General features: G+C 37.0%; 1 protein-coding gene across 1 annotated transcript in view; it reads right to left on the reverse strand.

Annotated features, from left to right (window-relative positions):
• The window catches only part of BANK1 (B cell scaffold protein with ankyrin repeats 1), a 309,952-nt gene that overhangs the window by 261,387 nt on the left and 32,903 nt on the right, over nt 1-15,662 (reverse strand). Inside the window, exon 3 of the mRNA XM_047857595.1 lies at nt 13,389-13,787. Within this exon, the coding sequence (XP_047713551.1) occupies nt 13,389-13,787 (399 nt within the window). The remainder of the gene's footprint in view (nt 1-13,388; nt 13,788-15,662) is intronic.

Consider the following 15,662-nt stretch of genomic DNA (forward strand, 5'->3'; position numbering starts at 1 on the left):
TCAATTATGATGCAAATAATGATATTTTGCACAAAATGAAATCGAGATTTATTTAATTTATTTATTACCAAAAGAGCTCGCCAAAGAAAATCTTTAAAGATATACTTCCTGAGGGAAAAAAATGATCCCAGGAAGAGAGTTTGAGATGCAAGAAACAACAGTATTCAAAGAGAACGGTAAATATGTGGCTTAAGTTAAACAAGCATTGATTCTGTAAATATAAAATGTGGAAAAAACTAAGAATAATTATCCTGTAAAGGTGAAAAAGAGATGATTAAAGCATTACTAAAGGCCTTTTAATTTTTCAGTACGAAGGAAATATAACAATTAAAGACAATAGTTAATAATTAAAGATAATTATTAATAATAATTTAAATCTAGTTTAAGTGTACATCTTAACATTTCTAAGATATCACTGAAAGACTAGGGGCGCCTGGGTGGCACAGTCGGTTAAGCGTCCGACTTCAGCCAGGTCACGATCTCGCGGTCCGTGAGTTCGAGCCCCGCGTCGGGCTCTGGGCTGATGGCTCAGAGCCTGGAGCCTGTTTCCGATTCTGTGTCTCCCTCTCTCTCTGCCCCTCCCCCGTTCATGCTCTGTCTCTCTCTGTCCCAAAAATAAATAAACGTTGAAAAAAAAAAAATTAAAAAAAAAAAAAAAAAGATATCACTGAAAGACTAAAGTAGCACGCCAATGGAATGGGGAAGGACTCAAGCTAAAAGAAGGCAAAAAAAAAAAAAGATTAAGGAAAAGAGAAACATTAAAAACTGGAACAAATAAAAAACAATAAATGACAGAATTAAATTCACATACATCACGTATCATAATATATATAAATTATACATTAAAAGATTAAGAAGCTAAGACTGAATTTAAAAAATCCAGCTATGTACTATTTATAAAATATACACCTAATCGATAAAGACAGAGCAAAGATATAAAGACAGCTCAAAATAAAAGAATGTAAAAAGACATACTGTACAAATAACAAGCTTAATCCAATGGCCAGAAATTACCTTGCATACCAAATATAGAGATAAGTGTTCTTTTCAAGCACATGTGGCATATTTTAAAAATCAGTCCAAAGTAGGCCATAAATAGAACTTAATAAATTTCAAACTACCTGACTAATATAGACTGCATTCTCTGACCATACAACAAAATTTAGAAATCAACACCAAAAAGATAAATTAAAGCCTATACTTTCTGAAGAAGAAATCAAAATAGAATTAGAAAATAGGTAGAACTGAATAATACTGAAAAGAGTTGTAAGAACCTGTTGGAGAAATTATAGCCTGAAATGTTTATTGTAAAAAGGAAAAGCAGAAAGGTTCCATGCCCATGAGCTAAGCATTTATAAAATTCAAAAAAAAGCAGAAGAAAATAAATATCAAATGGAATACGAAAATAACAAAAATAGAAAAATATACAATAGAAAAATAATTTAATGTAAAGGTTGTCTTTTGAAAGGACAAAAGACACTGAAAAACTGATAAGCTCCATTGATATTTAAAAAATAAGACAAGGGGCGCCTGGGTGGCGCAGTCCCTTAAGCATCCGACTTCAGCCAGGTCAGGATCTCGCGGTGGTCCGGGAGTTCCAGCCCCGCGTCGGGCTCTGGGCTGATGGCTCAGAGCCTGGAGCCTGTTTCCGATTCTGTGTCTCCCTCTCTCTCTGCCCCTCCCCCGTTCATGCTCTGTCTCTCTCTGTCCCAAAAATAAATAAAAAACGTTGAAAAAAAAATTTAAAAAATAAGACAAATGATCTTAAAAATTAAAAAAACATGCAATTTCCTATAGAGTAGATATAAAAAATAAAGGAATGGTATAAGCAATTTTAAACAGAGAAATGTGAAAACAAATGAAATCAGAAAATTCCTAGAGAAATAAAACAACAAAAGTGACTCAAATAGAAAACCTGAGTGGATCCAAAACTCTTAAATATATTCAGCTGAAACATTCAAAGAACAGGTAATTCACAATGGAAAACATAATTTGGAGGCCAGCCTTATACTACATACAGAATTAATTCCAGATGGATGTTAGACTTTAACGAGAAAGTCAAAAGGTTCAAATTTTTAGAAGATATTTCTATGACCTAAGAGAAGCAAAGATTTCTTAGACAGGATATAATAAATAGTAAGCTAAAAAAAATATTGACACACTTAACTATATTAAGAGCATGTTTATCACAACTGTTAAAAACTAAGTTAAAAATTGAAGCCCCGAACTCAAACTTTGAGAAGATATATGTAAAATATATAACAAATATGTCTTAAAGTATCATATAAAGCATTTTTACAAAGAAAAAAAAAGGTGGGTAAAAAGACACAAGGAAGCCCCTCATAAAACAAAATTGGACACTGATTATATGAAAAACATAAATATGTAAATATAAGAAAAAATGCCCGTTAATAATCAAGAAAGTATAAATTAAATATATAATAAAATATACTTTCACACTCACTATATTGCAAAAATAAAAATTCAGGAAGTACCAAGTATTGGAAAGAATGGAGGCACTGGGAGCTCTTATATTTCTATCAAGTAAACTGGTACAATAGTCCTGGAAAGACAATTTACATTAACTATTATATGCACAGATCCTGTGACCCAGCAATTCTCTTCCCAGACAGATGTCCCCAAACTAACACAGTGCACCAGGATTGCAACTGCATCAATTAAAGACAAAACCAAAAAGCTCTGTAAATAGTTACAATTTTTTTTTAAGTTTATTTATTTTGAGAGACAGAGCGTGCACATGGGGACAGAGAGAAAGAGAATCCCAAGCAGGCTCTGAATTGTCAGCACAGAGCCCGATGAGGGGCTTGATCTCACAGACCTGTGAAACCACGACCTGAACCGAAATCAAGAGTTGGATGCTTAACCGACTAAAGCACTCAGGTGCCCCAACTAGTTAGCATTTACATGAATAATAAGGCTGATAGATAAAATGGGGTGCATTCTAATTATGGGGCAATGGAAATAACTGAACTGTATATACATCAACATGGATAGGTCTCAAAAACATAATATTGAGTCAGAAAAGAGTTAATATAATATGTTTTCATTAACATAAAGTAAAAACCCAAAACAATACAGATAATATACTTCACAGATAAATACACATGCGGTAAAATTATAAACTAACCAAAACAAAAACTATAAAAGGAAAGTACAGAATGGTGGTTATCTAAGAAAATGGGGAAAGAGAAAAGATGATAGGGGAGGGGTCTCCAGAGAGTTCAAGGGAGTTGGTAACATTCTATATCTTCAGATGAAGGGGAGCCTGCAGGTGTGTGATTTTTAAATTTCTCTATAAAATGCTTATACATATGTACTCTGCTATGTATGCACATTAGAGTACAAGAAAAGAATTTCAAAAATAATTTTTTCATACCAGTAAAAATAATCAGGAGTCGTGATTCAAAGCAAACATTACTTTCTAGAGTAATGAGGTAAATCATAATTGTGTACACATTTATAAAATCAACATAAATGAGTTCCTTTTCTAAAAGAAAATTTGGAAACTTTCAGACAACAAAGGAGAGATACTGATTTAAAACGCACAATGCCACTATTTCTAACTCTTTAAGCAGTGCCTTGTTATCCATCAACCGAGATTATATTCATGAGAAAATTGGTCCAGATCAGTGGTTCTTAAAGTTCAGGGTGCACCAGCCACAGAAGAACTCATTTGATATTTATTCCCAAAACCTCTGCTCTCTGTTTTCACAACACACTCCCAGAGCTGTAATTCATTCAGTAGGACTAGCATTGTGCCAGGTATTAGAAATTCTGGCAAGCCCCCTTCCCACTCCTTGAATAGTCTGATTGAGAGGGATAGAGACTCACACAGGGAATAATGATTTGTGTTCATTCTTCTTGCTATTATATAAAGTTGGAACAGTGTAGGAAGGCTTCCTTCGTGTAACAATACAGGAAGACTTCCATTACTTCATAAAACCAGCAAATTTAATTTACCATTCGTGAGTCCCCTTTACTCTTAAAAAATATTTCAACTTTGAAAATTACAAACATTTAATAAACTAAGAGTAGTTCTATTGCATTCACTTTATTAGAGAAAGCCCAAACCCATCAAATTACAAAAACGAAAAACTAGAACCACCGGAAAACGGGATTTCTATTTGTTTTTAACATGTATATATTTTCCTTCATATTTACCACATCTAGCTAGTGAGAAAAACAAACCCAATTATCTAAATGAGAAGTTACCAGAAAGAGAAATGTCACATCTCTCCGGACTTCTCCTTCCCACTCCATGCTGGTGTTTTTTTTCTGAGCTTAGTCTCAGGCTTCACCTGCTGATCATCCTGGGCCCTCTAAAGGAGTAGGTGCAAATCCTGAGGTACATGAAGCTGTTCTTTGTCATTAGCCTTGGTGACTTAAATCAGTGCTCCTCTTCCTAGTTCAACCTACTTCCTCAATTTCCACTTGTTTTCTGTTTCCTGAACTTTAACCCCTCCTAGATCGTTTACTATTTACCTGGTATCTGACCCACTTCTTTCCTTGCCATTCTTTTTACCCTTGGGTTTTCTATTCACTACTCTGATCTCTGCTTCTTGCCCAATCATGAACACCTTGCCCTTTATGTATCATCCTAGAGCACTCCTGTCTGTCCCAACCTCTTTCTCTCCCCCACTCTCAGCCACCCTTCCCTCTCCTCCTTCTCCCACATTTCATCTCTACCCTTCCTCCCACCCTTCCTCCCTCCCTCTCATTTTATATATAGAAAAAAAAGTAATAAAATCAGCTTACATTTATTGAGCACTGATTCTTTGGCAGAGACTCTTTAAAGCTCTTTTTGTGTATTAAACAATTTAATCCACATAATAATATCAGATGAAAGTATTATTACTTAACTCAGCTCTCTGCTACACCTATTATTCTGGGCTCAGAGGCAGGGAGTAGGATTTCTGTGTGAAATATATTTATTTAAAATTTGTTTAACAGAAAAAAAAATAAATTTCTCTTTTGAACATTAGCTTATACAGGACATTTTGGGGAGAAACTCACAGTAAGTTGATGATTCCTAATCATCACCTAATGTTTTTGAACCACACAATTTTTCTAAGAAGGAAACACAATATACAACAAACCAGAGTATAAGACACAAGGCATGGTACTTGACATAAGGGATAAAGTAGAGGGAAAAATAAGACTAATAAACAATACAGAGTGAATATGACTTCTCATGCCTCATGCCAGATGATTCTTCCTTTCCCACAGTTAAGAATGGCAGGAGAATGCTGTATCATTACATATGACATAGACATTTAGAGTCTCCGTGGATGCCAACCACAGGATAATTAGGTCTAAATTCACAGTCCATGCACTGAACTATGTCTTCCAAAAAGCATCGCTTCTCAAAGCTGCACAAGTGTCCGCACATAGAACAAGAATGTGCTTACTCCGCTTTTTGTTCATCTCTTAGAACTATAGATACGCATAGTAAATAACTCAGGGTAATTAACCAATGATCATACACACATACACATACACAGATACATGTCTGTGTAAACAGACGCATACATCTATACGTGTGTGTGTATATCTGTACGTATATGTACGTATATATCTGCGTGTGTATATATGCCGATTGACATCCTGCCATATTACCCCTACTTCAATGTGTTCTTCCTTAAAAAGGAGATATTCTTTTATGTAACCACAACATAATTTCAACATCTGAGAAGTGAACATCCTACAACACTACTAATACACAGTCGATAATCACATTTCATCAATTGTCCCAGTAATTTCCTGTAGAATCATATTTCCTAGTCCAGCATCCAATTCAAAATTATTCATTGTGTGTAGTTTTCATAAAACTTTAGATTCCTTTAATTTGGAGCAATAATTCATCTTCTCTATTAATTTCTTGACCTTAGCATTTTTGAAGAGTACAAAAAAATTATTCCGTGGAATCTTTTAGTTTGAGTTTGTCTGACATTTTCGTCATGATTAGATTCAGGTTATGTATTCTTGGCAAGAATACTGCAGTAAACCTTTTCATAATTATCAAAGAGAAAAGCCCAACTGTACCAATAAACAGTTATAAACCTGCACTTAAAAAGCAAAATTTGTACTCTTCTGTTGTTGTTGTTGTTGTTGTTGTTTTTGCTGTTTAGAAAGCTGAAATGTTTTAAAAACAAAGTTACCAGCATTACATTTTTAAACTTGAAGGAGACGAAAAGGAATTGTCAAAAATAATTACGAAGAATTGAGAGTCATAAGTAAACGATAAATTTTTAATAGAATTAGAGATGAGGAAAATATTTTTCAAGCAGAAGGGATCTGAGATGAATTCACTGATAAAGCAGCTTTTCAGGTGACCTTGAAGAACGGCTGGGATTTCAACTGAAAATACGGGGGTGGGGAGGTAAGCCAGATAAAGAAGGCAGCATAAGAACAATGGGAGGGAGGTGAGACTAGAAGGTGATGCATCAACAGGAGGTGATGCAATTACCCTAGTGTACAGCATGTGTCTACACCAACAGTAAGGGCAGAAATGGTCTGGATGTCTATGCTGGAGCCACGCCCTCAGAGAGCTGAAAGATCAGCAAAAAAGGATGGATTTCGTGTGAAGGGCCGTGAGACCTCACTGACCAGCGAACCAGAGCTCTTACAGCAGGACATGGCTCAAACAGGAGGAAAGAAAAACAAATGCTTCTGCATAGTTTGTTTCTAGTGGGTTGCCCTTGTTCTCATTTTGTTTTTCCAGTAACTCCACTGTTAGCCCTGCTATTCTTAATTTTAGGCTTCTTCTTTAGGTTTAATGAAGCCAGACATCAGAATCCTTGGTTTGGGAATATGATAACAAAATTAAAATGTGAAGGTTCGTCATGAAAGAATTAGCAGGTTTCCCACTGCTATTACATCTACCATTTGACAATGAAGAAAGTGAGATAAACATGAAATATTGAAATAGGAAATGTTAGGCAGGAAGCTAGGCCTGAGCGACCTAAGGTGGATGGACCTTAGATGTCCCCAACAGAGGACTGCCCAGGGAACACCCCACTGCACCCATCTAGCAGTCCCTTTGCAGTTACAGCATCCCAGCAGAAGAATTAAGTTCCTTGTGCTTGTTGGACTTGTGCAGAAAGCAGCCCCTGGTCCTTACTCGACCGACTGGGGTCTCTAGAATAGAAATAATGTTGCCGTTGCCTATCCTGTGCAGGCATTTTGAATACATCTTGCAAAAAAGAGATGCTTAGTTGGCTCATTATATAATCCAGGCCTGTCACTCCAGTGTTATGACCCTAGGACCCACCCCAAAGAAAAAGTTAGTATAAGCCCATACCCCAGAGTTTCCAGGGTCTTTGTCTCTCTTGATTGGCCTTCTCCCTTAGAATATACTTTAATAAAACTTTGCTTTACTTTCGTTTCACTGTTCTGTAATTCTTTACCGTGGCAGCAAAAAGAACAGAGGCTTCTTTCCTTTTCCATCTCACTCTCCGTAACAAAACAAGTAGGAAACATACATTTTCATATGTATATGAAAATATGATAAAAATAAAGCTTGGAGAACACTGACTCAACTATCAGAACAAACTGCAGGGCGTGGAAGAGTCCAAAGGCAAAAGATGTCACGATAATAAACAAAGAGCAAGGGTGGAAAGAGACTCAATAAGTGTGCCATGATCACAGAAATTACTAATGATTTTTTAAGGGGAAGATCTATAAATAATAAAGTACATGATGGTACACCAAAACACTTTCTTTTTTAAGAGAGAGAGAGAGAGTAGGGAAGAAGCAGAGAGAGAGAGACAGACAGAGAGAGAGAGTATCCCAAGCAGGCTCTGTGCTGTCAGCACATAGCCCAATGCAGGGCTCGATCTCATGAACCCTGAGATCATGACCTGAGCTAAAATCAAGAGTCGGAATCTTGACTGTCTGAGCCACCCAGGCGACCCTCAAAAATGTTAGTTTTTCTTATGTAAATTTGAGATTACATAATTTATATTCTATATAAACAATGCTATATGAAACCTATATATGTAGAAAGACTAGATGGAGAAAATGAGGCAAAGATCAAAAAATTAAAAAAGAAATAGAAGACCTATAAAGGAAGAAATATGGTCAAGTGGTTGTATCACACACAAAAATGTAGAAAACACATACTGGTTTGTATTACTTGCAATCTGGGAATTAAGAAGACAGGAAATTTAACTTTCTTAATTCCTAAAAGGAAATAAAATACTCAGATTAACCATAAATCACTGTATCTTTTTTTGTCTTTTTTAATATTAAAAACTTTTCTCTGGAGCCCTGATTAATTATAAAATACCTTTCTTTTTCAATAAGTTTTATAAAATCTCCTCTGGTTTTTCCTTATGTGAATATATTAGAACATTTAATTATTTCCACGACTTTCTGGCTTTTTTATTATTCTCTTTATCATGTTTCTTTTTTTTTTTAATTTTTTTTTTCAACGTTTATTTATTTTTGGGACAGAGAGAGACAGAGCATGAACGGGGGAGGGGCAGAGAGAGAGGGAGACACAAAATCGGAAACAGGCTCCAGGCTCTGAGCCATCAGCCCAGAGCCCGACGCGGGGCTCGAACTCACGGACCGCAAGATCGTGACCTGGCTGAAGTCGGACGCTTAACCGACTGCGCCACCCAGGCGCCCCTCATGTTTCTGAATAGTAAATTTCCTTTTGTCTTTGTATTATTTCTCTACGGGACAGAGAGTTGTAGGAAAAGGACAATAAAAATTGAAATCCACACCTTTATCTTATTTCACTTATTTTTTGAAACTAGACTATATGAAAATATGATAAAATAAATCTTTGAGAGCACGGACTCAACTATCGGAACAAACCGCAGGGCCTGGAAGAGTCTAAAGGCAAAAGGTAATCACAACAAAGAACAAAGAGCAACACTCAACACCAACAGCAATATGGAACAAAATAGTTTAGCAGTTAAACTGTGTATGAAAACAAATTTATTACTGCCTAAACCGTAGCATTTATCACCAGTTTTGTCAAAGGACACAACCTACACATAAAAGTTCTTTTATGCATGGTTTGCAATTGTTGATGGATCTACATTCTGGTTGCATGCTTGTAGTTCAGACAAATTTATCATCTTGGAATGTATTTTTCCACACAACTTTTTGTGTTTTCCATTTGGTAGGTGCATCTAAGTTACTTTAAGAAATCAGAGTCTAAAACTTGAATATGGGGAAACGAGAGCTTCAAAATGAATGTCTTCAAAACAGTCCTGCGTTGTCCATAAAGTGTAAGCTTTTCCCCTATCAGATATCAATAGAAATATAATTTGAAGATAGAGCAGAACACCATTGACATAGCCACCCAAAGGTACTCACCATAAAATAAAATAAGTAAAACGGCAAAAAGATACTCTTCAATATTTTTACCTACCAGTAACATCGTAATTTAAGTGGTCAAAACAACCTGAGTTCTTCCAGGAAATGGAAATGATGGCTGTGCAGAACCTCACAAAATTTTTGCCACCAATTTTTAGTGCTCCTCTGTCTCAGGGCATAAAATCACTTGCACTTTATGTGCATCATTGTCATTGTTTCCATAATTTCCAACTGTAACATTTTCCCTTTACAACCAAAAAAAAAAAAAAAACCAAAAAAAAACCCACCACAATGTACCTGGGGAGTACTAAAAAAAGAAGAAAAAAAACAAAAAACAAAGACAGAGATCATAAGAGAGTTGAGGACTGCCAATTTGAAAATTGTCGTGCCGAGTCAACATTTCCCCCTTTTTAGTCCTGGAAATCATTCCAAAACATAGAGAATGAAAAACAATTATGCAAATACCCTATTTATTAAAAATGGGAAACAGTGAAATCCTAGACCTCCAGATTAATGGGATGGTTCCCAAATCAGTGGTGACTGAGCGAAAGGGTGTGCAGGAGGAAATAAGGAAAAGAAGCCTTGAAGAAATAATCCAGAAGCTGCAGGTTTCAAAAAGAGCTAACGAACACAACCTTCCTTAAGGCCACAGGAGCCATGCCTCTTTATATTGTAGACATCATGCAGCAGTGTCAGGTGGAAGCATCTGTGGAAGCAGTACGATGCCAAAAAAGCAGAGAAAGTGAGGCTAAATGAGGAATTGTACAGAAAAGACAGATTCATACAAGCAGTCTGTGTCTGTGGAAACAGAGAAGTGAAGTCTTTCATCGTATGTGGGAGAAACAGAACAAAACAAACAACAAGACCACACTGCCTGTCTCCTTTGGCTAGACCAAGTAAAACTCACTCAGTTCGGTGATGCAGAAGTGAAAGTGGACCCCACTGGATCTATATAAAGATACCACAAGAACAAGAGAGAGGGGTGGGGAGTGGGGGAGTGCGGGTGGGTGGGGCAGAAAACCAGCGGCACACAGGGAAGCACACACTAAAAATATGTCACCATAAAAGAAGCTAAAAATTGTGGCCAAATACCTTGCCATGGATTTTTTTTTTAATGCACAGCAATGCATAGTAATGCATAGCAAGCACCTTTTTCAAGCAATTATCTCAGGCAAAAATGCAAGGTGGTAAGGTGAGGTTAGCAGTACAAGAACAAGGGATGAATTATAAGCCTCCAGTCCTCAACCAAATGGCATAATGGAAACAAGTAAAAGCACCATAAAAATGAAGGAGAAATTGGAGGAATATAGGGGAAGAGAGAGTCCTGAAAGCATAAGAAGGTAGCAAAGACTGAAGTGGAAGACACAAACTAAGTAAATATATATTAATAATACATGAAAAAGAATTAGAGAAAAATTGTAGAGTGCAACACAGATAACGTAAACCCAACATACATATAAAAGGAATCCCCCAAAAAGAAAATAATGATAAAATAGTGCAAATAATATAATAATAGTGCAAAGATTTAAAGATGTAAGTCAAGAGGGGCGCCTGGATGGCTCAGTCGGTTGGGTGTCTGACTTCGGCTCAGGTCATGACCTCATGGTTCGTGGGTTTGAACCCTGCGTCTGGCTCTGTGCTGACAGTTCATAGCCTGCAGCCTGCTTCAGATTATGTCTCCAGCATTCTTTGCCCCTCTCCTGCTTGGGCTCTGTCTCTCTGTCTCTAAAATAAATAAACTTTAAAAAATTTTTTTAAAAAAGGCATAAGTCAAGACCACTTGAATCTCCATCTTGGGTGAAAGACCAAAACCAAAACAAAAACAAAAACAAAAATAACCATGTCCCTGGGTAAAATAGTTCTGAACAGTCAGCACTAGGATAAAATTCTAGTGAAAATCTCTAGGCTTCAGATATAAATTAATAATTACTTATTCAGTCAGGTAAATAAGAATTCTCTAAACTCTGCAATGCTAAAAAAAAAAAAAAAAAAGATGAGCGACATGGTCCTCAGCCAAAAAACACTCCAAGAAACAAACATGCAAGAATTGTGAACATGCAAGATTGCAGAAACGTTGCTCCAAGGGCCCTTCCTCAGGAATCTCCGAGGGGTGACTTTCACACAACAAGATGATTTAAAAAATAATAACAAACGAGCCAGCAATGTCAGCTCCTGTTGAAAACAAATCTTCCCCCATGGACAGTGGAACCATCAGATGACTGTAGCTCCGGGCGGCTGGACTGCAACCTTACAGGATACCCCGATCCACAACCTCCCCGCTAAGCAGCATCTAGATTCCTTAACTGTAGAAACTGTGACACAATCATCATTTGCTGTTTTAGGTTGCTGGATCTTAGGGTAATTTATTACGCAACAATAGCTAACCATAAAACAAGGCTTAGAAACTACTGATTTGAAGAGGATGGAATGTAAAAAATAGGAAGAGGATTTTTTTTTAATGTTTATTTTGAGAGAGAGAGAGAGAGACAGCACAAGCAGGGGAGGGGCAGAGAGAGCGGGAGAGGTAGAAAAGGCCAGCGAGGGGACATCAGTGATTTCATCAAAAGTGACAATGAGGGAGCCATAGATATCGACAGCAAGAAACCACAGCGGGCAGACCACCACAAGTAGGAGCTTGAAGAGAGGACACATTGGTCTCAGTAAGGAGCAGCAGGTGACGTGTCCCAGTGAATGAGGGGAACTCCAAACAACCCGGAAATGTACCCCAAGAAGAAGAGGCAACACTTAATATTTGATATGATCAATAGAAAATAAGAACCCCACCTCTTCCCTGTGCAAGAGGGAACCAGTGCTACAACACTGGGGACAAAAGGCGAAACACACCTTGAGAAAACCAGGAATGCAGCTGACCCAGCACCGCATCCAGCTCTCACCCAGGCTGGGACAGAAGAGACAGGGGGGAGGGACAAACTTTAACATTAGACAGCTTCACAGTTTTGACTATTACATGGAATAGTAATTAATTATGTAATTAATGTAATTAATTAATGGAGGGGAACCTTGTGTTCTGCTGTTTAACATGTGGCTATGTGATGAAAACTAAATTTTTAATTTAAAACTAATAAAAGAAATAGTATTTCATACCATAGATATGGTATCATACAGTTATCAGCACAACAGGAGATCTGTAATTCTTTTAAAATTTTTTTTTTTTCAATGTTTATTTATTTTTGGGACAGAGAGAGACAGAGCATGAACAGGGGAGGAGCAGAGAGAGAGGGAGACACAGAATCGGAAACAGGCTCCAGGCTCTGAGCCATCAGCCCAGAGCCCGACGCGGGGCTCGAACTCCCGGACCGCGAGATCGTGACCTGGCTGAAGTCGGACGCTTAACCGACTGCGCCACCCAGGCGCCCCAGGAGATCTGTAATTCTAAAGCAGACCTTCAAGGCCTGGACGGCTACTTACTGGTAACAGTACTAGGGAAGATATTAACTCAAGCCTCAGCAGTTAAATAAGAAACCAGCTTCTAGAACCAAACTGACATACAGTATAGCATACCATATTTATTCTACCAAGTATGATCGCATACAGGCTACCCTAAGGAATATATTTATAAACCATTTTAGAACAACTGATAAGACTTGATTGGAATATAGCTTAAAAAAAAAAAGTGGGAAGAGACGCCTGGGTGGCTCAGTTGGTGAAGCGTCCGACTTCAGATCAGATCATGATCTTCCAGTTCATGGGTTCGAGCCCCGCGTCAGGCTCGGTGCTGACAGCTCAGAGCCTGGAGCCTGCTTTGGATTCTGTGTCTGCTCTCTCTCTCTGCCCCTCTCCACTCACACTCTCTCTCTGTCTCTCAAAAAATAAAATGTGAAAAAAATATGGAATGTCGCTAAAAATTAAGAACCTTCATGCATTTGAGGAAAGTGTAACAGACATACAACATAAATAAAGTTAACTTTCATTTTTCTTTTTCTTTTGTATCCTAATATCGGATTTCCATTGGTTCAAAAAAAACCCTTTAAATTTCTTAATTATAAAAAAATATAAAGGAGATTTGGCGACACTACCTCTGAATATGATATTCTCGATTACAGCGATGTAATCTTCGGGCTCCTGCTCGGTAGACATTTCCCATCTGCCTCTGACGATATTTAATAATTTGTAGAGCTGATCTGAACTCTTCACCCCACACAGCAGAGTAACCACACTTTCTGGTGAATGAAGTATCTTTTCGAGAAACTGACATTTCTTTGGAGTTAGGTCTTTAAGGAGGCTATTTGATAAGATCAAAAGTTTACATTTGTAAGAGTTTAAACTCAGCAATTCCAGATCCCAAAAAGAGTGATTCTCCAAGCGATATAATAGGACCGCTTCCCTTTTCACAACATGCAAAAAAACTTCCCTCAAGTACAGAGCCCATTCCTCAGCATCTTCTCCATGTATCAGTAGGATGTCTTTTGTATTTTCTGGAAAAAGAGAAAATAATGTATTAATTTTCTTATGTTTGAAATGCTAACAGCAGATTATATTATTAACCTCAAATTTTTTGTACGTGCTCTTTAGGGAACATATTACAGGACCAATAATATAATTCCTGTTATCCCCATCATAATCATACAGGATTAAATTAATCCTTTATGTAAACACAGTTCATGCTTTGTGCAAGTCTTCGCTGTACTCATTGTCCCAAAGTGAACCAGGATGCTCAACTGAAATAAAAGAGAAATCTCATGGAGGGATGAAAATAATGTTCTGTAGGATTACAGGGAGCTGGGCTACGAGACACGGCTGTGCCAGTAACCACAAAATTTACCTAGATCACAGTATTTAACTCCTTTGAACTACTGTTTCTTCGTCTCCTAAATGAAGGCAAAAAATAAATAAGCCACAAAACAATCAGATTGTTCTGTGAAGATATGAGGGAATTTACACTCAGGGTTTAAATCTTTTTTTCAGGCAGAGATGAGTACATAAAGATAGGTGACAGAATTTCCATGCCCAGAATACCAACAAAATAAAAATTTTTAAAAAGAAATGAATTCAATAGCAGAAACCAAATAAGAGGGTACCAGATCGCATGTCATAAGTTAAATTTCATGCTGGTGAAATAATTAGAAGGTTCTGACGGGACAGCAGTAATCCTAAACCTCTCCCTGATCCTATAATCAATACTGATAAAGAAACTTGAGTCATCACCAAAACCAGCAGGGTGCTTATGAATCTCTTCCCCATCTGGAAACAATTCAAGAGGGTGTCTGCAGAGGTAGGAAAGGCCACTCTACAAAGGGCCCTCCACCCGTGGGTAGCAGGGCCCACGGGTGAGTCAGAAAAGCCAGTCAAATCCCACAAGAACCCAAGTGCATCCTTGGGCAGAAGAGATGGGCCTTGCAGACACCATTCAACAGGTCTCATTAGAGACTATAACCCAGAACCTCTAGTGAAGGACACTTTGCTTCTCCTCTGCTTTTCTTTCAGGCCATAAAATACTGGAATGTCAATTTTATCACCCCAACTGTAGCTTGGAAGGAAAAATAAAAGTAGCAAAAAAGATAGGGAGGGGAATTTCAAGAACAATTTGCCCACACAATATTAAGCAAACAGTAAGCCTAAACAGAGCTAAGGGGAACACGAGCAAGACGAAAAGATGAGCAATACAAATTTTTAGTTATGGGAAGAGATTATGGCAAATAATATTAACAGTGAAAATATGATCATAAAAATAATAAAAGTAACACAGCCTGCAAAGACTAGTAGATATCATAAACGGGGGAAAAAGGCTTCATAAAAGTTATCTATAGTATAAAAAGACCATAGATTAAATAAGACCATAGTTCAAAGACAAGTTGATTTAACTTTTTTAAAAAAAGTATCATTTACAAGTGTATAAGAGATAAAGAGACAAGTTGAGAGCCAAAACAGTACTTCTGTTCAGATAATATATAAATTAGAAAAACCAATAACCATAGATAATATTTTAATTTCCAAACTAAAAGAAAAGCTTGATATGTTTACAGTAAATGCAAAAAAGAGAACAAGGCTAAAACAGCTGGTGAAAATATGATATATCTGGGTAAGAGACAAAAAAGGAAAAGTTTCAATATCAATATAGAGACAATCTAAAAGCTAAAGTAAAAGAGAACAAAAGACACATTAAAATATGTTAAAACATAATTTAAAAAATCCCTAAAATATAAAGAAAAAGGAACCAGTTCCATGTATCAGCAGGGAATAATCATGTTCTAAGAAAAATTGTTAAGAAAAAAACCTATCTTGATTAAACTGCCCTTAGGTTTAATGATTATTATAAAATGTCTTCACGTATTCAGGAAGGAAGACCAAGT

Source organism: Prionailurus viverrinus, chromosome B1 (genome assembly GCF_022837055.1).
Source record: "Prionailurus viverrinus isolate Anna chromosome B1, UM_Priviv_1.0, whole genome shotgun sequence".
Classification (NCBI taxonomy): domain Eukaryota; kingdom Metazoa; phylum Chordata; class Mammalia; order Carnivora; family Felidae; genus Prionailurus; species Prionailurus viverrinus.